Source organism: Oreochromis niloticus, linkage group LG13 (assembly GCF_001858045.2).
Source record: "Oreochromis niloticus isolate F11D_XX linkage group LG13, O_niloticus_UMD_NMBU, whole genome shotgun sequence".
Classification (NCBI taxonomy): Eukaryota; Metazoa; Chordata; class Actinopteri; order Cichliformes; family Cichlidae; genus Oreochromis; species Oreochromis niloticus.
The window spans coordinates 18,342,503-18,367,256 of NC_031978.2; the positions used below are offsets into that span (position 1 = coordinate 18,342,503).

General features: G+C 42.5%; 1 protein-coding gene across 1 annotated transcript in view; it reads right to left on the reverse strand.

The window, feature by feature from the left end:
* The window catches only part of slit1a (slit homolog 1a (Drosophila)), an 83,410-nt gene that overhangs the window by 27,562 nt on the left and 31,094 nt on the right, over window positions 1-24,754 (reverse strand). Inside the window, 5 exon segments of the mRNA XM_003451967.4 lie at window positions 1,296-1,443; window positions 5,408-5,571; window positions 6,359-6,430; window positions 7,444-7,515; window positions 8,291-8,362. Coding sequence (XP_003452015.2) covers window positions 1,296-1,443; window positions 5,408-5,571; window positions 6,359-6,430; window positions 7,444-7,515; window positions 8,291-8,362 — 528 coding nt within the window.

The following is a 24,754-nucleotide window of genomic DNA, read 5'->3' on the forward strand; positions in this document are numbered from 1 at the left end:
TGTGCATGATAGAGCTATCCTTCAGAAGCTTCCCTGGTCACCCATTAGTGCAGCTCACTGGTTATTAGTCTCATAGATCATATCAGTATGTATGATATCCCACTTGTGGAACATTACAACTGGAGGGCATGCTGAGGAGGTCTACAAACCATAAAACATTGCAAAACTGCATCTCAATTTTTCCATGTTTTACAGTTTGTAGACCAGGACTAAGGATCAGGTTGAATTAATTATATCCCAAAAGTAAAAATGCAAGATGCCTGAAGCCTAGCTTTTAGAAATGTCTCTGTATTTCTTGGGTGGTCATTTAATTAGACAAGAACAAGAAGTGTGGACCAGCATGTCCAAATTAGGAAATTCAGAACGCCACTGCACTAGAAATGGGTCAGGGTTGTTGGGGAACATGGGATCTGTGACTTCCATGGTAGCTGGGTATTTATAAACAGACCCCATGGGGAGGAGGAGACCTAGAAACTTGCTGTGTCCTCCTAACGACACACATGCTCCTTGGAAGAACATGCAATGCGACCGCTGGCTTGCTCCCTTCATCCTCCTTTTTTCTCACCATGCATAAATCACAATGTTGCAGTGCCATTTCATACAGATTTCTGCGAGTGGCATGAAAGCCTGATAAAGAGAATGAAAAAAGACTAGTTTGAAAAGTCTAGCCATGCATTCCTAGGAATTACAGTATCCTGATAGCATGTGGGCCGTAAACAGTTAATACTCAGACAGATGTTGGAGGGCTGATAAACTGAGGGAGGGATGTTAGTAAAGCACTCGCATGTGGTTCACAGCCATCTGAGCTGATAAGAGCACGCAGTCTCAATCTACAGTCGGCCGTAAGACTGTATGTGTCCTTCTCAGTGCACAGTAAAATGATGAATGCCCTGCCAGGTGATTCATGCTGAAAAAACTAACCCAGAACAGTATGTGTACATAAAACAAGCATGCTCATATCTCCCCCGGCCTAGTGAAACCCCTACAATTGAAGAAAATGTTGACTGATGCAAAGAGAATTAAATTAAGAATGTTAAGAATTTTTTGAGGAGTTTATAATGAATATTTTCCATGTCAGTCACTCGTCCATGAAAACACTCTGTAAAGAATTATGGACATTTGTGACAGCTGCAGTGCAGCAGTCATGAAAAATGTATATTTCTAAAGTTTTCAGGCAGTATCAGATTTTGCACTTATTATTTTTCAGACACAGATGCTTTTTATTTGAAGACTTTTTTTTCTTTTGTAAAAGCTTTTTTGTCACATGTTTGATAAAAAAGAAGTAGTGTGCTCACATTTCAGCCATGCTCTCGGGCAGGTTTGCTGGGATGGCAGTCAGACCTTTTCCTCTACAGTCCACGATGTTGTTACTGCAGGTACACATGGCAGGACAAGAGCCTCCACCAGTGCTGCAAGGCTGCGGGCTTGAAGACTCCTGGTGTCCTGAAGAGACAATCAGAGGGAAGGATATGCATAAAAGAGATGAATATGGAGCTGCTACAGGTGTGTGAGCACAGGTGAATTTGTTGGTTTCAGGATAACAAGATGTAATGGATGTAATTGCTGGAGATCTTTCTGTGGTAATATAAAGCCCCTCATGCTCCTAATTGAAGCTCAAACTCTTATGCGGCTGCTCAAGTCATCAAGCCTTTGTGTTTTATAAGCTGAATTGCAAATGAACACGCATTCCTAGGGATGAGAAAAAGAAATAAAAGAAAAAGACTTACATAGCTTTTAGAATCAGTGGGTAAGAAACTAGGTTATATATCAAAGCAGTGCCGAAGTAGATGTAGGGGAGAGAAAGCACTTGAATGAGCTGGAGTGGCAATTGAAGGTCTCCCAATAACATCCATTGATCTCTTCGCAAATATTCCTCCTGAGTCTGCGTTCTCTGGGAAGAACTGATGCCATTCTGCACATTCAGCTTTACAACCCCCCACCTCTCCACTTCTAAAAAGCTTCAACTTTTTAATTTGCATACAGAGCACACAACCCGTCATACTGTCTCTAGATACCTGTTCAAATAGCTATGGCACTGTCAACAGTGTGGTGAAGAGCAGGCGCTTGCGCTGCCAGTACAGCGTGTTTGGTGTGTGCGAACAAGATGTGTGTACGCAAGTCTAACCCAGATAAAATGAATAAAACAGACTTTTAAATGGCCTCATTTACACAGCATTACTAATCCAAGTTTCAAACCATGAATATTTGATCGCGTTCCTATCTATCACTCAGCTTGTGTGGAAAAATGCTGGCGAGAGAGCCAAGTGGGAGTAGACATTCAGGGAGAGGAAGACAGAGTGAGTGATGGTGAAAGTCGGTGACAGAGAAAGCATAACTCCAGAATCATTATGGTTTACCATAAAATTACTGGCGCGAGCGTTTGGACCATTTAGCTAATAAGACATGTTTAAGGTCAGACTTCATACATCTGGTCAATCATAATCAATTACCTGATGGGACGGAATGCTTCGACACATCTGGGAATCAAGTCAGCGAATATCATCGCGAGTGTGAATCGACACTGGTACAGTCCCTCAGCACATGCGATATGAGGCACTGTGATCAGAGGACGGCAGAGGTTTGACAGATCTGGGATCAGGTGTAGGGCAGAGAAAAACTCCCTTCTGATCCAACATGGCATATCTGACAGGCCTGGGATCAGGGGGAGTGCAGAGCACAGCTGGAGCGCCCTTAACAATGACAGCTCTGTGACAGGTACACTTGAGGTGAAGCTGTTTGATGTTTGCTCCTCCCCTGTCTTTTTCTCCTGCCTATCCCCCATTATCTCTCCCATTCGCCTTCTCTGCTACCCAGTTACCTTCCCATTGCCCTTCTTTTATTTGAAAAAATGGTAAATGGCCTGTATTTATATAGCGCTTTCTAGTCCCTAAGGACCCCAAAGCGCTTTACATATCCAGTCATTCACCCATTCACACACACATTCACACACTGGTGATGGCAAGCTACGTTGTAGCCACAGCCACCCTGGGGCGCACTTGCTTTCCTTCTTCCAGCATTTTTCCCCTGCTCCGCCTGTACTTTCAGACTCCCTTTTTAACATCCTAATTTTCAGCCTCTTTATCACTGCAAGCCATTAGCTTCTGTCCATGTGCTCACAAGTCTTTATATTTAACTTCTCTCCATCGCCTCCATGGCCTCTTCCTATTTGTCTCCTCAGCAGTTTCCCATTTTATAGGGTAATTCCTGTTTCACACTACAAGAGTTGTATTGTATTCAACCCTGAAGCAATTTATTATACTTTATTCATCTCAAACACAATATTTTTACTTTTGTATTATATTGTGAGAGCAGTTATGCGGTAGAATTAGTCATCCATTTTCTGTCATATATAGCATGATGTTGGCAAAAGCACCTTTTAACTTTGGGTTTGATCTGCTGCAAATGATCATGGGAGTTATGTGTAATGTTTGGTTTGAATAAAACAAAACACAGAAAAGCCCATTAAGACAAACTGGAGTAACTGTATCCTAAAGCAGAAACTGATGCTTGTGTAATTGGCTACAGCTAAGGGGAAAAAAGATTTTCAGCCAGATTTCAAACCTAAAAACCTTTTTGAAAGAAACTAAATCGTCTGGAGAACAGAAAATGCATCTCGCTGCAGAAATTTGTGAGATAATGCAAGTGAGTGACCGGTTTTGCACAGGAGTCCCTTCAAGCATTTAGAAAGTTAAAGAAGAAGTGTTTACTCTGTGAATGTTGTTTAAAATCCAATTTTCACCTGGATTTAGTACTTTTTAAAGCCGCTTTCCCATTTTTTTAATCATTAAGTATCGGTATACAGCACACAGCAATGTTTTTTTAAACTGTTAAAGAATGAGCCCCATTTTTAAAGGGGACTGATGATAAATCACTGCCTGGAAAAATATTTTTCCTCAAAGCGAAGCAGTAAATGTGTTACTCTGCTCATTACAGGCAAAAATTTACAATACAGTGGTGCTTTCCAGCCTAAAACTGGGACTGAAAGAAAGTGAGTCATAACACAGGGTGCTGCAGAATTTCATCATATTTCGAATCGATGAATAACACACTGTACCCCGTTTTCCTTCTCTTGCCTCTCATAACAGCAACACGCCTCTCTTCTCCATCTTCTTTTCTTCCAACACAGCGCCACCCCGCCCCAAATCCCCCGCAGGTGGCCTGGCCTGGTCACAGCTCACACTAAATACACGCACAACCACACAGTGCTGAACATCAAAAATACTAAAAAAAAAACAAAAACAGGAGTATGTGTGTGTATGTGTGTGCCAGCGAGCCAGTCCCTAATGAGTCCTTCACTGGGAGTTCAACTTCTGGTCACTCATCCTCTCAAGAAGAAACTGGGAGTATGTGTTTGTGTGTGTGCATCACTGTGTACTTACACACACAAATACATAGTAGCGGTAGATTTCCTGCTGGTGTTAGCAGGCACAAAAAAGATCAGCTATTGACACTCTCAAAAAAAAGAAAAAAAATCAATGTTTGTCCGTCTACAACACTCCTTTTACCTTTTTTTTAGGTATTTTTACACAACAGCAGCTTATATGTATGCTACATGAACTACAGCTCTCCATCATTCGAAACCTCAACTTTCTGTATCAGTATCCTACAAGAAACCAAATTTCCCTGACACCCCCTGCTCCCCTTTCGTATCTGGAATCGTTACACTCCCACGCTTTGAGTCTCTTTCCCTGGGCGATGAATAGTTAATGATCTGTGCTGTCACGCCGTATGGCTGCGTAAAAATCACAACCCATGGAGAGAGAGAGAGAGACAGAGAGAGGTACACACACACACACACACACACAAACGTAGACACAAACACCCCTCGCAGCTGGCGTTGCAAGTGAGATGGCCTTGTGGGGAGTGGAGGTTCTCATGCTGTTTTTCCATTGTCCGGATATGATAACCCCAATGCACGGCATGACACACCCACATGCACATGCTCTCTCTGTCTCCCACACACACATGCACGCGCATACACACACATGTGCACACACCACAAAAGAAACAGTGATTTCAAAGCCACGATTATCCTTGTGCTAGAAGGTGAGAAGCCATAAATAATGACAAATTGAGGAGAGAGGGTCTACTGTCAGTGGGGGCAGCCATCGCTCCAGCTGTGCACTGGGCATTTTCCTTGCACCAGCGCCAGCTCCTCAAGAGGTGGGCACTCAAGCAAAGGCCAGAAAAGAGCATGGGGTTGCCAGGTTGTCATGTGGCTGCCAGGTGAATACACACTGACACAAAAACACAGGAAGTAGACCAGGGGAGCATAAAATATTTACTCCACAGGGAGACGTTGTCATAAAGAACCATTTTGTTTGCTGCCATTTGCACAAAAAACAATAAATAACTTGTATAAAATGCATTGTTTTCTTGTCAAAAGTTTATTGTAAGTATATCTTACCTGAGCAGCTGAATTCATGCTTCTGTACTTCTGCCACATTAAGTCCTCTGAGCTCAGGAGGGGCAGTGCATTGTGTGAATAAGCCAATTGTAGGCCTCTGCCTGAGCCACTGGGCCAACCACGCCAGGTGACAGTCACAGTTCAGATTGTTCGAGTGGAGACGGCTGTTAAATGAGAGAGGAAACAAAGAAAAGTTGATTGATTGAAGAAGTTTTCCTTTTCTGTCTAAAATACCACAAGCTGAAGACATAAATAGCATAAAACGTGTCTATTCTTTCCTACAACTCATCACATCCAATCCCTGTGGCAAAACACAAATGGTACGCTGCACGGATGATTATAAATGACACTTTCTAAAAAAGAGGAACACTAAAGAGGTCTTTTCTAAACCTACTCCAAACACTGCATTCCTGCAGTGCTGTGCCTGTCCAGAATAACTCTTGCCGTGGTGAGGTGGACCTCTGGAGCATGTGTGTTAACTCGCAAACCCATGTGTGCAGACACATGGTGTGCACACAAACAGAAAAGCCATATAATACTACCCCACTGGGAGCCTAAAATGTCACCGCAAGAGCAGTGGAGTCACGGTCCAGAGTTTCAGCAGGCATAATTGTTTTAATTTGTGCATAATTTCAGATTTAGTAATCACATACAATGCACAATACACAATAGACTTGTGGGGCTATTTGTGTCTATCTGGACCAGTTGTTGTCTTTAGATGGAGGGAATAATGGCCCCTGGCATTGCTACAGACCCTTCTGTGGTACTCTGTGGTTATGGCTGCCACCCAACATTGACTGGAATGACAGAACCTGTCTACTCCCATTGAAATCACACAGGACTCAGCCCTTTCTCTGCTTTGCCTGTTTGTGTGTGGAATATTGTTTTACTTTTAAGGAAAATATCTCCGGAGCAGTAGAAAAGTATTGTGGTGGGATTTGTGAGACTTACAAAGTCCGTAGTTTGGGCATGTGGTTGAAGCTAGAGACGGGGATGCTGCTGATGTTGTTGTTGTTCAGTGTTCTGTGAAAAAGAAAACAACATTTTAGCATCAGTGAACTTTTTTGAATCAGTTCTTCTGTCCTGTCTCTTTGAAACTCATCCCCTGTCTCTCTTTCTTCTTGTGGCCCATCAGGACTCTAGCACCTTATTCCTCACAGATGCAGACATTCATGCATGCAAATATGCACAGACGCAGTCGCAGGCAAGCTCACAGTCCTGATCACAACACTTTCATCGAACTCTGGGCATCAGCTGCAGAAAGAGAATTGGGTCATTTCAATCAGCCTAATAACCCTTTGCAATATTTCAACCTGCTACCCCCTTTCAACGCAAGCTGTCCTCCTCCCCCCACGAAACCTATAAATACAGACCCTATCAAAACAACCCCCTATTCCTGCTTGTACCACTGTGACAACCCTACGACTATTTCCTCCATGTCATGACAGCAGCTGTCACTTTTTTCAAACCCTTCATACACAAACACACATGCAAAACAGCCTTTCGCTATCAAAATAACAAGCCTGTCAAAGTGCCCTTGTCCCCTTGCCTGAACTGTAAGTCTAAATTGTTTCAGGTGGAGAGCTCTAACAGAAACTGCTTGAACACTTTAGACAAGGGATGATTAATTGAATGTTCAAAAACTGCTAAGCATGGTCACCAATGCATGGAGGATTGAGTGGTAACTTGAATAGGATTTCTTTTTTTTTTTTTTTAGCAAAATGGTAGGAACCCCAAATGTCAGATGGCCTGCCCAGAAGTGGGTGATGTGTAGATGGAGGTGGAGTGGTGGGCGGGTGGGGGGTGTTAATGTGATCGAAGGGAACACTGCTGTCAACTGTGACTTAATGGAGCTTGGTCTCCATGATGCTGGTCCCCCTCGTGAGGCCCACAGGGGGTATTTTGGTATAAGCCAGGCCTGTGCTTTGTTAGTTATGCTTATTAGAGAGGCCAAAACAATGTCCTAATTTAACTAAGTGCTTTAATGGAACAATAGAGGGCTGGGTTGGATGAATAGCATCACTTCAGATACTTACAGCACTTCCAAGCCTCTCAGAGCTCTGAAGGCTCCGTCCTCTATGCAGCTGATGTGGTTTTTATCCAGCTGGCTGCAGATCACACACAAGAGAGAGCCTTTGTTACACGAGGCACATACAGTAAACAATCTTTCCGCCTCCCTATAGGCTATTTGTAATCATGGGTACAGTGAGCAGAACACTGATGGATTGTGGTAAATCAATACTGGTTTAGTCATCTCAGCTCTTGTAACCCCAAGAGTAGCACTTCACTAATTGTTTATCTGCATCGATACACCTCATAAATCTACAGTATGTGTCCGTGCGAAGATGCAAATCAGTGTTGCTACAAGACGCCTTTGGGGAGCTCTGTGTGTGTGTGAGCGTGTGTGAGGTAGTTAGTCTACTTAATCAGTGAGATGCATGGTCTGCTGAAATTACACATACCGACATGTACATAATGTTTTGCGGTTACCAAAGGCCATTAACCCGACTGGATAAATATTGGAAAATGTTCATTTACAGTAGCTTGTAATAAAATAATTTATTCTGTATAATCTTGCTTGACTCTTCATCGACTTGCCAAACTGCAATGTTAGAATCATGTTAATAACTAATTAACCAGTTATTTTTACTTCTTTAAGCGACTTTTAATCACTTAACTGTTTCCATGTATTTTTCAGTTTGTAAATGTGGTTATTTTTTCAGATGTTGCTAGACTTTTTGGTTTTGAGCAGTAAAGGCAATGCACTCATCATAACCTCATAACTTTTTTTAAGCTTCTATAGACCAATCCTTATTTAATAATGAAGATAATTGTTCATTGCAGGGCAGAGCACATCTACCCTGGAAAGAGTGAGGTACTCACAGGTTTTTGATGTCTGTAGCTCCCCTGAAAGCTTTTCTGGGAATGGACTGGATGTAGTTCTCGCTCAGATCTCTGCGGAGACAATAAGAAGGCATCAGTTAGAGACAATCCATCCTCGACGATCGCTTTGGTTTGGTCTTTTTTAGTTTGAGAGGATGTGTGTCCAATATAACTCAATTTCGGAAGCAATGTTAACATGTTCCAGCAATTTCCTCTGTGAACCTTTCACTTCTAGTGTTTAAGCATGCTTTGCTAGCAGCAGGAATCAAACTCTATTCAGTGTCGCTCCTTCTTTTAACACACTCAATGGTGCAGAACAGGAACGCTATGGGCATTTTTTTTTCCTTCTGCAAACACCCTGAGGTGTGATACCGCATGGCCAACTCATTCATAATGAAGATGTTATTTTTTTTGTTGTTGGCTGTATTATTCAGTGTTCACTCAGGCTATAATTTGTTCACTGTGCCCTGACCATGCACTGGTGTGAGGCACCAGTTCACAAACAGACAGTTGGGCAGCGACGAATGACATGTTGTTGGTGTAGCACAAAGAGCATTATTTTCCCATATAATATTTGGTGTGTGTGTGAGCGTGTCCGTAACTCGGTGATTGATAGAAGTGAAGAAAAAATGTCATGTTTGTGAAGTTAACAAAAATAGACCCGAACAGAGAGAAGAGCAGTATTTGAAGCACAAGACCTATTTTAATTGGCAGAGTCTTTTGCCTATTGTTTAAATTGTGAGCTAACCTGACTAAGAAAGCACGTAACCATCTTCTATACATACACTACTCAGGGAAACTCTTGGCTGATACCAGAGAGGCTCCTGCCTCATGCAAGGAAGGCTCCCACAGCCCGGACAGATGTAAACAGAGCACTTATGGTCACCCACAGAAGGGCTAAGGCACAACACCAGAATCAGACTTTGATGACTCCTGCTTAGTTAATGTTCATGCGCACCACAGCATGCAATCCTCTGATGCACACAACAAATATCCACGCTAAAACCCCCATGGGGTAATGCTAAAATGAGTTCCCAAGACACACAGTCTCACATAGTGTCCCCACTGGGTGATGCTTTCCAGAATGTTCCCGGGAATGAATATCGCACAGACATTGTTTCGGCAGGATACAAAAGAGGGGAGTAAAACGCATTACAGCGGTTGTGTTGTGCAATCCATCTAATGAATGGGTGGTTGTTTCTTTACGGTACAGCAAAAATTAAAAGAGTACTATGCAGGCCACTGCAAATACACCACAATTAAAATGGAATTTGTGTGTTTGATTCCATGGCATAAAATATTGAGGTCAGATTGAATTGTGGCAGTCTACTCTGACTTGTAGGGTCTTGCCCCGTGTTTACAGGCTTGCTCCAATAAAAGACGGCATTACAATGATGGTGCATGGGAATGACCATGTTAGGGGCACTTTTATATAGCGGATAAAGGAACAAATAAGCGGCCCTTTATATGGCTGCTATTCTGATCACACAAAAACCTGATGAGCATGTACAGATGTGCAAATGAAACACACACGTCGCTGGCTCGTGTTCAGACAGAACATAAATATTCCATCTAGTGGCGCATTCTAATTTTACCCTGTGAGGTTTCTGAGTTACATTCTCTCGGAAGATCTGCATAACATCTGCTTTCATTGAGATATAGGGCATCACAGTTAGCAGGCAATTTAGGCAATTACACAACAAGAATCTAGCTATTCTGTCAGTCTGCCATATTTTGCAGGATCATATCCCAAACACCAAACCGGCTTCGTGTCTCCTAACTAGCAAGCATGAGAGCCAGAACGGTTGTGCTCCCTCCAGCTCCTTTGTTGTTCTCTTGGCAAAACAGCCTGAGTGAAGAAATGAAAGCTGAGTCAGTCTGGCACCCGGGCTGAATTGGTGCCGCTTATCAAAGGAGGTCTACCTGGACCTGAACTCTAATTACTAATTAGTCCCCTCACCTTCTCTTCACCTTTCTGCAACAAAAGAAAACCACCAACACACAAAAGATGTCTCTTTTGTGATCTTCTGCATACATTTGGTTAATGACTTCTTGCCCCTGGACATATGAGGATATATTTTCTCTGTGTGGTGGTTGTATGTGTGTGTTCACTCCCAGGCTCCAATGGGAAATTTCAACAAATTGCTGTGCTCAGGCGGCATTAAATGCCGGAGGCAGTAGGTGCTAGAAGAGGAAGAAAGACATAAATATGGGGACAGGCATGAGAAAAGGATGGAAAGCTCTGATGATATGAGGACAATCCCATTTTTGTAAGTAGTAAAATGATAGCTCTAGGGTGAACTCGTCAATCCTGCTAGCATGCTAAAACACAATTGGTTAGAGTGATCTATAGACTACCAATTATGGTGCTGTTTGACTGGATTTGGTGCTGAGGTCGTGGGAGGTCACTTTAAAAATATAAGTCTATTCTGGGACAACGTGCACCCCCCCTCAAAAAAAACCATGACAACCATAAATGATGCTATCTATAGCGCCAGAAAATCTCATTTACTTATACTGCTTTTGTCCCTTTGCCTGTTTCTTTCTCCCCCTTTGTCACATCTAACACAATAATCACAGTGGTCATGGTTTGGAGTCTGAAGTCTTCTGTATTCTATAAGGATTTATCGACGGGTTAAACTCCAGAAAGCCAGAACAATATTAAATTTAGCAACTCGACATTTCTGCATTTACGCATTCCTAAAATGGCAAACAGGACATTTCTGTGGGAGACCATACTGTATTTTACATAGTCTGTGGTTGCCCCTCACTGGTATTTTCTAAGCTCGGGCCCAACTGTGTTGCTGCTGAGAATTTTGACATCTCTGATTAGTTGATTTCAGTTGAGCTGATTTCAGGGAAGCACTGATCTATTCAAAAACAGACATGATTATATGACAACAGTCACCACAAATAGAGATAATGGTCACCATGGTGTTTGACACAAAATCTAGTGACAGTAAATCTAATGTAAAAGCCTTTTAGCAAATACCACAACAGTGCGTCACTTGTGCAGCAGCCCAAACATAGTTCAGAACTCAACTTGGCAAAGTCAGGAATTACAAAAGACTAAAGAGGAACCACTTCCATCTTCTTTGTGCCTTGTTTCTTCATGAAATCATCTTGGATTTGAGTGTCTGGCCAGCGCATATGTTTTAAAATGTGAATCTGTGTACTGCATCAGACTTATCTAACCTCAGAGTCAGATAGTGGATTGCAGGAGCAGATAAAGTCAGGAGACGAAGGAGAAGCGGTTATAACCTCCAGGCTTCATGACACTCGCAGAGCTCTGTTCGGGGTAGAAGAAACCATCAGAGCCTCGCAGCAGTCGCCGCTGCCCAGACTCCTTCCATGCACTCATTACAATGCGCTGAAGAATATCCCGAGGCAGTCCCTCAGCCTCTACTCCAAGTCCAGGCCTCCATGCATTTTACAGATTGCAGCAATAACGTTAGACCTACAACTTTTTCTTTCCTTATTTCCTGCACGCAGCATGCCTTTTTTTCATCATAGGTGTGTGATCCAATGCTTGAGTGAACAAGAGTGAGTGATCAAAAGAGCCAAGACCTGGTATACATTTACCTTAATGCACTACATACCATGCAAGTGGGCAGTTAGTTCATTAATGCACCCCTGGCTCTTTCTGGGTGACGTTGCTCACAGTTCATTCCCATTGTTGCCGTAATGATGCGGTAAAACACATGTTTTCAGGTGTGTCTTCGCTGTATGAACTACAGCCTCTAATATACTGCGGTCAAGCTTTTTAAGGTTTCACTTATTCAGTACCTCGAACAATCTTATTGTTTAATCAGTGTAAATTGCTCTGATAATAAACTTAGCTACTGATATGCTGGTTTACAAGAATCCCCGCAGAGTCTATATCTGAAATAATTAGCAATGTTATCAGACATAGCTCAAGGCGCCTGGTCTGGAGATTAGCTCCACGCTGAAGGTAATGTCTGGTTCCTGTCTGATTCACATCATTAACCTCTGATCTCTATCTCAGTACACTACACTAACACTGTACACACCTTCATGACACACATACCTACTATGGTTTCATGTTAATATACGGATCAAAACGCCAGCGTAAAGACACGCTGTGACCCTTTTAACTCTTTAATCATTGTTTGTGACGGCAAAATGAATATCTAGGGATGCTGAAGCAGTTCAGCCACTTAATTAAAAACAAAGTATAAAGTTTCAGGCATTTCAGCCTTTGCATTTAAATTTGTTTGACTGAAACTGTGTTTTGATTTGGCAGAGTTCTACACTGGATGCTCTTGCTGACACAACCCAAAAGGGAATTAGTGTCTCTGTCTGGAATGGAAGCAGAAACCTTTTGCTTGCCAAGCCAGTGCGTTAACCACTACACTACGGAGGCACCGCCCTGTGGGGGACCATAATTACCCAAATGAACATTATGCTGTATTAAAGGTAGCTTTTTAAACCAATAACTCACCAAGAGAGCGTTGCACTAAATCAGCTGCGAAGTAGTGTTATAGCTCATAAACCTCTATTAATTTGGGCCTCTTTCGGAAATCCCTGAAGTTGCCCTCTTATGATCATGAGGAAGAATGCAAGTTTAAGGCACATCTGCGTTGGCTTCACTTTTAAGGCAGTCCAGCTTTTATACACATTTTGCGGCTGAAACCTGCAAAGCTTCTGGATATGTGGTGTGGGCGTAATTTATATCTCTTAATGACCTTTATGCACATAGACATATTTGCACATGAGCTTACATGTGAAAACAAATAACTGCCTCTGTCATACACTAAAGATTTCTTAGTTTCCTACTTTGTGCCTCCAGATTTGGCTGTCAAAAGCTTTGATACATGGGAGGATAAATCATATTTATGATATGTTAGTTTTAAAGCTTTTCCTTAGGAGAAATTTCCACTGCCTTTTAAGAAGATGTGTGCACTCTGTCGACTTCATTGATGCCTTCTACAGCTGTTGGTCACTATTAACACTTTACTTTTCTGTGCACTTTTTCTTAAACATTCTCAAGGTGAACTCAGGTTGTCTTTGAAAGAGATGTTCTCAAAAATATGCGATGAAATAAATACATTTTATTTGTTTGTTTGCTTGTCACTGCTGCATAACTTGGGGAAAACCAGCTATTTTCGAATGTAGACCGCTTCCCATCAAGAGATGAGATTTGTTTGGGTGATAGCTCTTTTAAATTTCACAGGCAAAGAAAATCACTTAAATGCACTGGATAGAAATCTTTTTTCACAGGCCAGCAACTCAGTAATGCAGAAAGGGATGAAGATTTCCTGTCGCTGCTTCACAGCCTTTCGCCCTTATTTCATCACTCTCTCTTCAGTCCACCTCTCTCTGCATTGTTCTTTTTCAAAGACATATACAGTCAAGCTACGAAAACATTTCAACCTATTTTAAAAATATCACAGTCAATGAAAAGAAGCTCCTGATCCATTTATTACCATTTTAATTTTAAATAGAGTATCTCTCTAAAAGAGTTCCCTCTATGGTCCCTGTGTAAGTGCATTTATTTTAGGCTGGGTGTTTGTTTTCTCAAGAGCTCGACTAGATTACATGATAAGAAAATGTTTACCCTTGCCAAATGCTCTTAATTTCATTCTACCATTTAAAGAGGGAGAAAAAGACAGAAAGACAGAGGGGGAATGTGTCTGATTACTTACTCATTAAGAGAGTTAATGAGGTGTGTGAGAGCTGTTAAAAGAATGGCAGTGTGCTGCCACTAAATGCTAACTACTTTCTTCCTCCCTGCATGGTAAAAACCCACAAGTAGACACACATATAAACAGCCACATAAACAAACTGTGGGGCTTCAAAAAGAAGTCATTGCACGTGGAAATGTACCAACAAATGAGTCAAGATAGAACTGCAAATAGAGAGCAATGCTTTCAGATAGAGAAACTAAGCCAAACATACACAAACTGTTTATGTCTACATATTATTTATTCCTCTGTCAGGGGCATAATTACTTTACTGTTTATTAGCAATTAAAGTGAAGGCCTGGGATTCAAACTGAGATGAGAAAAACACTAGAACTTAAGGAAATTGTGAAGTTGACTTTAATGTCGACACTCTTTTTTTTGGACCAGAGACTTGACCTGGTAAAATCCCAGGAACAACACAAGGAGGCGGCAGGCAAGCCACAAAAGGTGACTATGATTTTAAAAAGTTTAATTTGAAAAAAAAAAGAACCTTGAAGTTTGAAAGGTGTTGCATTTTGACAATTATCAGCGCTCAGAGGCCACAACACACAAAAATAAAGCAAAATATAAGAAAGGTGAGTCTGGAGAGTCATGAGTCTATTTTTGAGCTTAACAAACATACCTTGTGTGTTGAAGACGTAAACAAAAACTTTAATGTGTTGTCACGCTTCGTGTACTGTATGTGTAGACATGTCTTTGGCTGAGTTGAAAGAGAACAAAAATGAGTGAAGGTGTGTGTGTGTGGGGGGGATAACATAAAGACAATGAGGTGAGAAAGCACATAGATCGAGTCTGCAGGGCCTTTGGACCCTTGCCAAAACACAGGCATGAACATGTGAATTTGTGTGGCCCGGAGAGAGTGACTGAGAGTGACTGAGTGTTCCTGTGTGCGGCCAAGACTGTCTCTGCCTTCCTTCTCACCCTCATGCCCTCCCCCAATCCAGCTCTCACCACACCTTCACGTCTTGCTTCCCTTCCGGCTAAAATAAATGATCAACATGCCTCTTAGCCGTGCCTCCCTTCACTTTCTCCCTGCTGTCTGGCCTCAGTGTTTTGTGCCTCCGCAAAGGAGTAAGTGCAATCTGGACAAGCGAGCCAGACACCACCACCACTATCATCATCATGATTACCATTATCATCTGGAGGTCAAAGCACCGTCTTAAAATCTTTCATTCATGCTCACACAAATTATCATGCACACGCACACAGATGTGCTACACTAGCATGCTCGGTGTGTAAGGTGCCTCTCTCATCCCTTTGTGGTAGAGAAAGGAGGAGAGAGCTTAGTGGGAGGAGGACTGGTAAGCAGGGACGGAAAAATCGCTTCTTTTACAAAGAGAAGAATAACGAGGCTGCTTTAGGAATACTCTTACACAAAAACCCAAGAGAGAAAGTCTTGCTTCCCTACTCTTTCTCTCTCTTCTTGGACTAAATATAGGCTCTACAAAGAATCACAATGAAAAACAAATACTAGACTAATACTGAATGCAGCACATTTCAGTGGCATCTGTTTGTCTTTGTTGTCTTTGTTTTACTTTGAAAGCTAATGTCAACTAAAACTAGTACAAACAGGCAGGGAAAATAATTGATTGGAGCTACGTATCGCTTCCTCCTTTCCTCCGCAGTGTCACTTTCTCTATTTATTTATATGGACTGCAGGAAATATGTCACTGAGCAGCATTATCTCATTTCCAGCAGGCCAGTTGGACTGTCATAGCAGGCTTCTTGTTTATAACTTTAACCCTCTAAAGTCTTGCACTTCTGCACATGCTGAAAGAGGGGAAAGGGAGGCCGTTGTGGACGCATCTGGGGAGAGTTTATGATTTATTCTGATGCTGAAAAAATAGAGCTAGCCTAACACGCTCTGTCTCTCTCCTTCCCCTCACTCTCACAACACACACGCATACACACACTTCCTTAAACTGTCTCTTTTCGATGGGACCTAAAGGGGATTTCATGGATGGACTCCGCTCTAATCATCTGCAGCTCACCAACCAATGAGAAACACACAGCGCTCCCAGACTGGAACACTCAACAACCACCAAGAGAAAACACAATGTCAGTGGAACTTATCAAGTCCACATGATGGCTGACACACACACACACACTGAGACTCAAGACAGAGCTAGTTTAACTGTTATCCACATCTCTTCTTTCATTGTAAATGATTCATGATGTCTGTGTGTATTTGCAGGCCCATATGACCACATACATGTGGCTGCGTGCTCTGCAGCCACCCATGAAGCAAGTTAAAGGGTTTCTATAGCAAGAACGAGGGGAGAAAATCTATACTTGGTCAGAGCTCTAGATTCACCCTAATTTCCCCTACCATTATGTCTGCTTGAGTTTCTGAGTGTGTCCAAGCCTTTCATTGGCAGTCAGGCTGAATGATGGAACGGGGCTGAGCAGCATCGATCATGACAAACGCTTACAGGCACTATCAACAGACAGCGGGGTGTACGATAGCGATGCTTTGCGCAGGGGCACAGCCAAGCCCCGTCTCCATCCATCATGCTGTCTACCTGCTGGACAATAGGAGAACAATGTGAGAAGAACAGAGGAAAAGCCAGGAGGGTGAGGTAGAACCACCTCTCAACAGGTCCATTATCACTCCTATTACCTATCTGTGCATTAGCCAGCGGGCTCGCTCCAAGCCAGAAATAATCATCTCCATCTCTCAGAATAGCCTGGAAATCATTTTACTAGATTGGACTAATGTTTTACACAGAGCCGGGGTGGGAGTAAAGGGAAGGAGACAGCCATTTAGAAAAACAACAAAGTCAATCCGGTTGGCCTGTCTCACTCTCCCTTTATCACACACACATGAGCCTGTGCGCGCACACACACTGTGTGGTCTTGCTAAACTAGTTAAAGATGCCTCTTTGTGGATGGCTGGCTACCTAGAAAGTGGAAAACTGATCCCGAAGATCGGATGACAGCTTTTCCTGGAAGCGCTGGTCTGAGGTCAGTGTTATTGAGCCACTGTGATGACAGATCCACCGCACCTAACCACAGGCAGCTGATACCAGATCAGAGGACTGTCACAAAGATACACATTCAGGAGCTATTTCAATCAACACAAAAACAGCAAGCTTCAAGAGGTCTAATTGACTCCATGCAAAGACGATAATATTTTCAGGAGACTGAGAATAGAAAAAAAAAAAGCATGAGAGTAGATTTGATGAATGCTGACCAAAATGAACCCCTGCATAAATCACCTCCTCTTTTCCTCTGGATTTCTCTAAAGAACTTGTATACACCCTCGTCTATTCTCTAGAGTGACTGAAATCGAGAGTGAGATCTCCCAGTCATTACTTTAAGCATTTACAGTTGCCATCACACATGGAAAGTATCACAAAAAGAGACGAGAGGACTAAGCCAGAGGGAAGGTGAGCAGAGTAGCTACCTTTACGTTGTACTTGTTCTCCCTCCAAATCCCTCTGAAAGCTCAACTTAAAAACAGCCCAAAGGTACATGCCTAGATATACAAAGTCAAGGACACAGAGTCTAAACAGACTTCATTAAAATGGAAACCTGCACGCTGTACATTTAACCAATCTCGCTACTTAGTGGCTACACAATTACTTCTCTAAACTTTTAATCATTTTAAATATATTTTTATTACTTGTTAAATGGTTACATTTCGCAGGTGTGCACTGACTTAAATATAACATATGCTGTAAATACACATTATGATGTTGAGGGGAAAAACAGGCACTGAGTGGGAGGCAGTTGTTCCATAACACAGAGGAGAGGAGAAGTGATGGAACAATAAAGACTGCAGACTCTGGCTCACCGTGATGTATGAGACAGGTGCATTGTGGCTGACATCAAGTCAACAGTTCTCCCTGGGCATGCTGTATATCACCTTATCTTTAAGAGGACACACTCACATGCACACAAACACACACTCCAAGGCATACACATGCACAGTGCTTTGACTTCCATGCACACAATATCCTAAGGCAGCAAGACGGCAATGTAATCAGCAGTAAGTCAGGGGTCTCATCCTGATGTTTCTGCACCGAGTAATCCACAAAGCACACAACATAGGCACTCGGGGTTTGCCAAAGGCAAGATCACCAAGTGCACACAACACATTTTCACAAATTTAAGGTGGAATTAGACTCGTGCATGGTAATATTCATGGTAATAAGTTCCTCCAGTGTAGAGTTGTTGTTGGAATTATTGGTTAAAGGCATTCTAATGTCCTGACATCAGGCTTGCATCTTGATAATCATGACTTCATTCAGAGATGCCCATGATAAAGGTTTTCTTACTAAAGGATAGTTCTTACTACTGAACGATGTGCGCTAATAAAAAGGAAAAACTGAGGATTTCTTTTATTTCATGTTTCCACAGTCATCAGTCTCTAGCAGCATCAGAAACTTGGATGAGAAAAATAAAAAGCTCTCAGTGCAGCAGTTTGCCACAGCCTTGGTTTGTTACATATCTAAGGAGTAAAATGGGTATGGCAAGGCCTACCCACGACAATCTATAGCCCCACTCTGTGTGTAGACATCATTTCTGTTTGCTTTTCTGACTAGAAAAAACCCCCGAAACAAAACTTTTCAAACATCTAGAGGCAAAAGCATACACTTCTTCTCCTAATTTACCCTAACGATGAAGTAATACAGGACAGATGCCCAGAGTAAGTACACTGGATACATATAACACAATAACACCTGGGTGAGTTTCAGGTCAGAGCTACTCAGGGACTTTCCATCTCCTTCTGCTCAGACTGCACTGCCTGTCCCAGACATCTTATTACATAAGTAAAAAGCTAAAGGTTAACCATTGGTCAGCTAGCACTGTTTCTGTGTATGTGTGTGTGTGTATGAAGAGATCTGAGGAGGCGATATTTCCATTCTGTGACAGATGTGTGTGTGTGTGTGTGCGTGTCAGGGGTCAGCAGATGTATTCATAGAGGTATGAATAAATAACTGCAGGTTCTCTGAGACTATGGAAATCTTTCATGAATATAACATGATGCAGTCAGGACCCCAAATGGCTGTAGTCACAAATCAACAATGCACACACACAGACACACAAAGTCTATCAAACTAAATGTAAAATACACATCAAAATGTGATGTTGTTCTTTCTTTCTCTTTTGATTGAGCTTTCAACTTCATGGCTTCATCTATGTCTTGTGAATTTTACTGATCCTTGAGGTGATTTTGTTCAATTAATCGTTTGTTTTGATGCCCGTTTGAATTCACGCTGACCTTTTTTGTTTCCTGGGCTCATAAGGGGTTTTGCAAACACACTTTGGAAAACTGGGATTAAAACTGCAGTCAGAGTGCCTCAAAGCCTCTGGGCTTTCATTTTCACTTCTATCAGTGTTCTTCATTAACTTCACCGCATAAAGAAAGTCATTCCACAAGAGCTAACGGCCCAATACTTTGCAGATTCAATTTTGCTCAGGCAGCAACTCAAAACCCACATCTGGTGAGTGTGTTTGTAATCCTTGTGTTGGGATGGGTTCGCAGTCCAAACTAAAGGTGCAAGGCCAGAAACTGCAGAGGTGCTGGTTGCTAGGAGACAAAAAGGTACCCAGCTGGAATTGTGACTAAGCCTTGAGAGTAGTGTGTGTGTGTGTGTGTGTGTGTTCTGCTTGTAAGAGCATGGCTGGGGATGGCAGAGGAAGGGGCGGACAATGGAAATGGTCCCAGCTGTGCTGCAGTGGGTGGGAGTCGTCCTGAGAGAAAGAGCTAAACAATGGACATCACAGACTCCTCTGGATGTTTACCCTGTCTTCCACACTCCTTCAGAATACCCTCATCCTCCCACACTGACAGCCCACATACAGCGTAGACAACTGAGTGAGTGAGTGAAGCAAACTTTGCAACCAGACAGTGACAGACAAAGACAACAATTCCAGCTTGTGAATAGGATCATTTACTATGAATTGTTAGACATGTTTTCAAAAGAATTATGGCACATGTTAATGTGAATCGTTTCGGTGGATCTAAAGTTATTCCAAGTGAGGTTTTTAGATTAACCAGAGCACCACCGTAACTGAAAAACACATCGCTCTTGCTGTCTGACAGCCTACCTGCCTCTTTTATTCATTTGGTATGCGATATTCCCTGCTTGGGTTTCTTAAAATATTTTCGAACCATCGCATATGGCCTTGAGGTGTGTTCATTAATGAGTGACCGGCCTGGAGCTGCAGATGTGATCTGCAATGCTCAGGAGATAAAGATGAGGCCAGACTCTGCTTTCAGGATTAATGAACCTTTGCAGAGGTGCAGCTGTAGGCACGGGCTATTACCACAGGGGCCAAACGCGCACTCCAGCACGCAGACATGCTCTCACACAAAAATATATCTCCAAAATGAAAAAAACAAAAAAAAACCCCAACAATTTTTCCTTTTTCTTACAGTGTCAAACACAATGGAGGCTAAAGCACATCCGTCATCATCCCCAAACATTAGCATAAAGACTGATTACTCCCCAGGGCTGAGAGTCATCTGCTGAAGTAATGAAGGCATGCCAGTACAGTTAGCAAGCTGTCACTAGCCAGATGAGGCCAATACCTTCAGATAAATTACTGAAACAATGACAGTGATGATGGATAAGTGGGAATACAGTGGCTTTTTGTTCCATATGTGTGAGTGCTGAATCAAGTCCATTTGCTCTAGCTGAACTAACATGCCACTGTGCTTGCTTGTGTAATCATGTCTTTGGCAGCATGTGTTTTTGTGTGTTCTTGAAAGCAACTTCGGGATCATTTTATTGCCATAAGTTCTGCATGGATGCCGATACATAGCCCGGGGCTGAGAGCATGAATACTTGTGGCTGTGTGTTTGTGTGTGTGTGGGTGTGTGTGTGTGTTAAAGAGACTGTTAGCCCCCGAGGACGCTGTGTGTTACAAAGCCAGCCTGGCACTCACTAAAGGACCAACTGCCAGAGCAGGGGGCATGAAATTAAAACTCACCACCCAGGAAAGAAAGAGGGAGAAAAAAAATCAGAGGGAGGAAGTCGAGGATGAGGAGGAGGAGTAGGTGGCGGAGGAGAAACAAAGGATAATTAAGATGCAGGCCAGGAGACAATAGGCTGGCAATATAATATCGCCCAGGTCAAAGAGGGAACAAAAGAAATTTGCAACAGCAGAGTGGAAATGTGCTCTGCATTAATGATGTCTGCCGTAATCCTTCTACACGATATATGTGACACAGGAAAAAATAATGATGTGACTAAAAGAAAATCCCGCAACTATCGAGAAAACCACAAGAAAGACCGCAAACTGTTTGACGCTGACCCTTTAGAACTTGAAAACCACATATCATCACATGTGTCCACTTACCTTTTTTTTTTGCCAGACATACATTTGGTTTGTGTTTCTTGAGATGGCAATAGATCATCACACACATGTATACTCTGCTTCTATGTAGGCGCCCATGCCATTTTCACCTCTGACCTCTAAAAAGAACTAGAGGCCCAGAGAGGCTGTGATGAATACGCCAGACACAGGGAATGTCTGCATAAGAACATAATTGTATGCTTGCCCTGACTTTGGCTTTTTATTTTCTTTGGTGTGTTTCACTGCTTTCACTGCAAACTGTCCTGCCAGCTACCCAGCACAAAGGTACAGAGGTGTTTACTGAAAAAATAATACGTTGCACACATAAAACTGTTGAAATCACACACACACAAAGTTGGGAACATCCAAGCGGATGTCGTTATCCCACAGCTCCTATCTCACCCTAGCAATGACCTTTTAGCCCAGTTCTATGAGTCAGGCTGGGAGGGCCCTGAGCGTGACCGATCCATTAGACTTCTCTGACAAGGATGAGGATGACATCTTGAACCCGTAGAGGCAGGGGAGGGAAAAAGATGACGGACAGGAGGAGGAGGAATACTAAAAAGCTGGGAAATAATAGCCCGTGAGGGGAAGATGTCCCCAAAATTTGAGCAGTCGATGAATCACTCACTCAAAGTCTTTGTCTGACTTGTTTTAAGGGATTAACTATTTCTAAGCTGGCTGTATCAGCTTTCAGTGATTGCATTTACAGAACAAAGTGCCTGGCAAAGCATATAAGCATGTTTGAGTGAAACACAGAAAAAAAGACAAAAAGAATGGAGACAATTTTATCATGAAAAACAACACTTTTAGTTCTGTCTTGGTTATTAGTGCAGAGAAGTTGACTTGAAGGTTAAGTTTGATACCCACAACCAATCCTAAATGACTCTACTAGATTCTTATGTTGAAATTTTGGATATTTGTGTTATTGTAAGCAATGAACAATTTTGAAAAACATGCACATTTCACTATTTTTCACTATATTTGAAATTGTGCTTTGCTAAACATCTGCAATGGTGAGTCAGATAGGATTTCGAAATTGACAATAACAGCAAAGATGCCCCACTCTAGGCTGAAATGAGAGACCCTAGGAGGTTAGAGCAGCGTTAGGGGAGGGGCTGGGGGGAGGGAGCTGGAGAGATGGAGGGAAGAAGGACGATGGGACTTTAAGGATGAGCAAATGAGGGTGAAAACCCTGTCTGGAATGCCTTTGTCTGCCCGGGCTAATATTTGTTCTTGGATTTTGCCTTTTCCCCTTCTCTTACTTGCTGTTGACAGAAAGGAATGAAAAGGCAGATAGCCAGCAGGTTACCAAGTAGCGAGACTTTTGCTCTTGCATGTGTATGTCTATACATATGTGTGAGTAGCCAGCAGGTTCCCAAGCAGCAGGTGGTGAGCAGAGGCAGAAAGAACTGAGTTAAAGAATCTTGTCTGCTGCTCAAAGGTTGCCGTACTCTCATATGGAAGCACAAACACATGGCATAAACGTACCAAAAAAAAACATGTGCTTATATGTGAGGGAAGACAGGAGAAAAAAAAGGATAGAGAGATAGAAACTTTTTACACATAGTGCCAAGATCCTCACCACCTCCTTGCCCTCCCTCCACTCTTCTCCCCTCCTGGGAAGCCAGGGGCTTGAGGCTCCCCGGGTGTCTGCCTGAAGGCCATTCTCACAGCGGGCCAGTCACTGCACCGACACTTTGATGTCTTTGTATGAGGCTTCGTGCCTCATGTCCACGCTTATTAACTTCGTCAATGACAGATCAATGTGAGCCTGCAGTACGCTGCGCTGCCTCAAAATTACAGCCTATTTACCATTCGGAGTCTAGACTGGCCTTGGCATCGCTCTGAATAAACACATAATACACCAACGAAAGGAGAGAAGGCTCTCTCATGATAGCGCTCATTTAACAAGAGCAGCAAGGAGGATATAGCTCCATTTAACTCCGGCGTCCCGACTTCCTATGGGCTTTAGTGCTCACAGACTGCAGTCACATGTCTTTACATCCTGCAGGTCTCTACTTAATGATGAGGAGATTACTGCTGTTGTATGTTTTAGCACTCTAATGTCAGTCAGACAAATGCAGCCGACCAGAGAGCTGGACCCGTGAGAGCAGTTCAGGCTCGTCTATAACAGCACGACCCACATTGTCAAGATTTAGCACTTTGAAACCACTTCTTTGGTATCACCTCTCTCTTGTGTGTTTAGTTTTATCTTTCACTGAGCTTATTTTTAGTGTTTTGGGGGACTTTTTTATGGCCTTCTAGTTTAAGTGGCATATAAAAGCTGAGGTAGTTAAACTTTTTGAGGTCAAAAGAGAACAATCGGTTTGGTGTTTGTACTGTGTTACTTTTTCGTCTCTATTCCTTAGTTTGAGCAACATGAATGCTATCTCTCTCTCTCTCTTTTTTTAACTGATGATTTTATCAGGGGTCGTTTTGGGGGGTTTTCGGGTGATCAGCGGGGCATCGTACTTAGTCGGCTGCCGCCAGGACAGCTTGACTCAGTAGTTGTACAGCGAAACTTTTAAATAGCGCCACAATGTGGTGCCTATTTCCTTCTGGTTGTATCGAGCCAAAATAAAGAGCTGTAACATAGACACAGAGATTTGCATCAGTCTCACTTCCCACGTCTGGAAAATTTCAGAACCTAGAAGCCCATGCTAGCTAGGCTAGTCACTATATGCTAAAGCATATGTTTCCCTACCTGCTTGTTCATTTAAAGACTGTTAGGTGTGCTTTATTACTGGTATAAAACTTGGAGAAGACGCAAACCCATCCTCAGAAGTTTACAAGCTAATCTACTCCTAGTTATGTGTCAGTAAGGGTATCCAGTGTAAAAATCTTTACAGAATCAAACATGCACTGTTGGACTGACAGTAGCTAGTTGGAAATTTTTAATTATATAACTCAAACGTCTCTAAAACTATGATAACAACTGAGTCTTTTAACCATAAGACAAAAACGGCTGTAGGCTCATTGCATGTGCCACACATGTAATGCCCCACACGCACACATATCCGAATAAACATGCGCACAAACACACACACAGCCTCAAACACACAAACATATGCAGCCAGAGAGATCATCTGTACTCTAAATATTTAAAAAGCCCATTCCTTTGTCTGTAATTAAAACCACTGCAGCATTCCAGAGCTGTATCCCCTACCATCAACACATCTCTCTCCCTCCATCTCATTCTACTCTCTTGTTCTCGTCTTCCTTCCTCCATTTCGACCTTTGCTTCAGTTGCTTAGAAATGGGAATGTATGAAAATCTCCCAAAAACAATAAAACCGTGGGAATCATCTGTGCATCGACTGCCCTCTCCTTCACACCCACGAGCACTCCAACACCATCTCTCATTTACACTCGCAGTTCATCTAGAAAGGCATCGGTTCATTTACTGCTGGGAGAAAGTTAAAGGTCAGGTTTTGTCTGGAAGGTAGGCA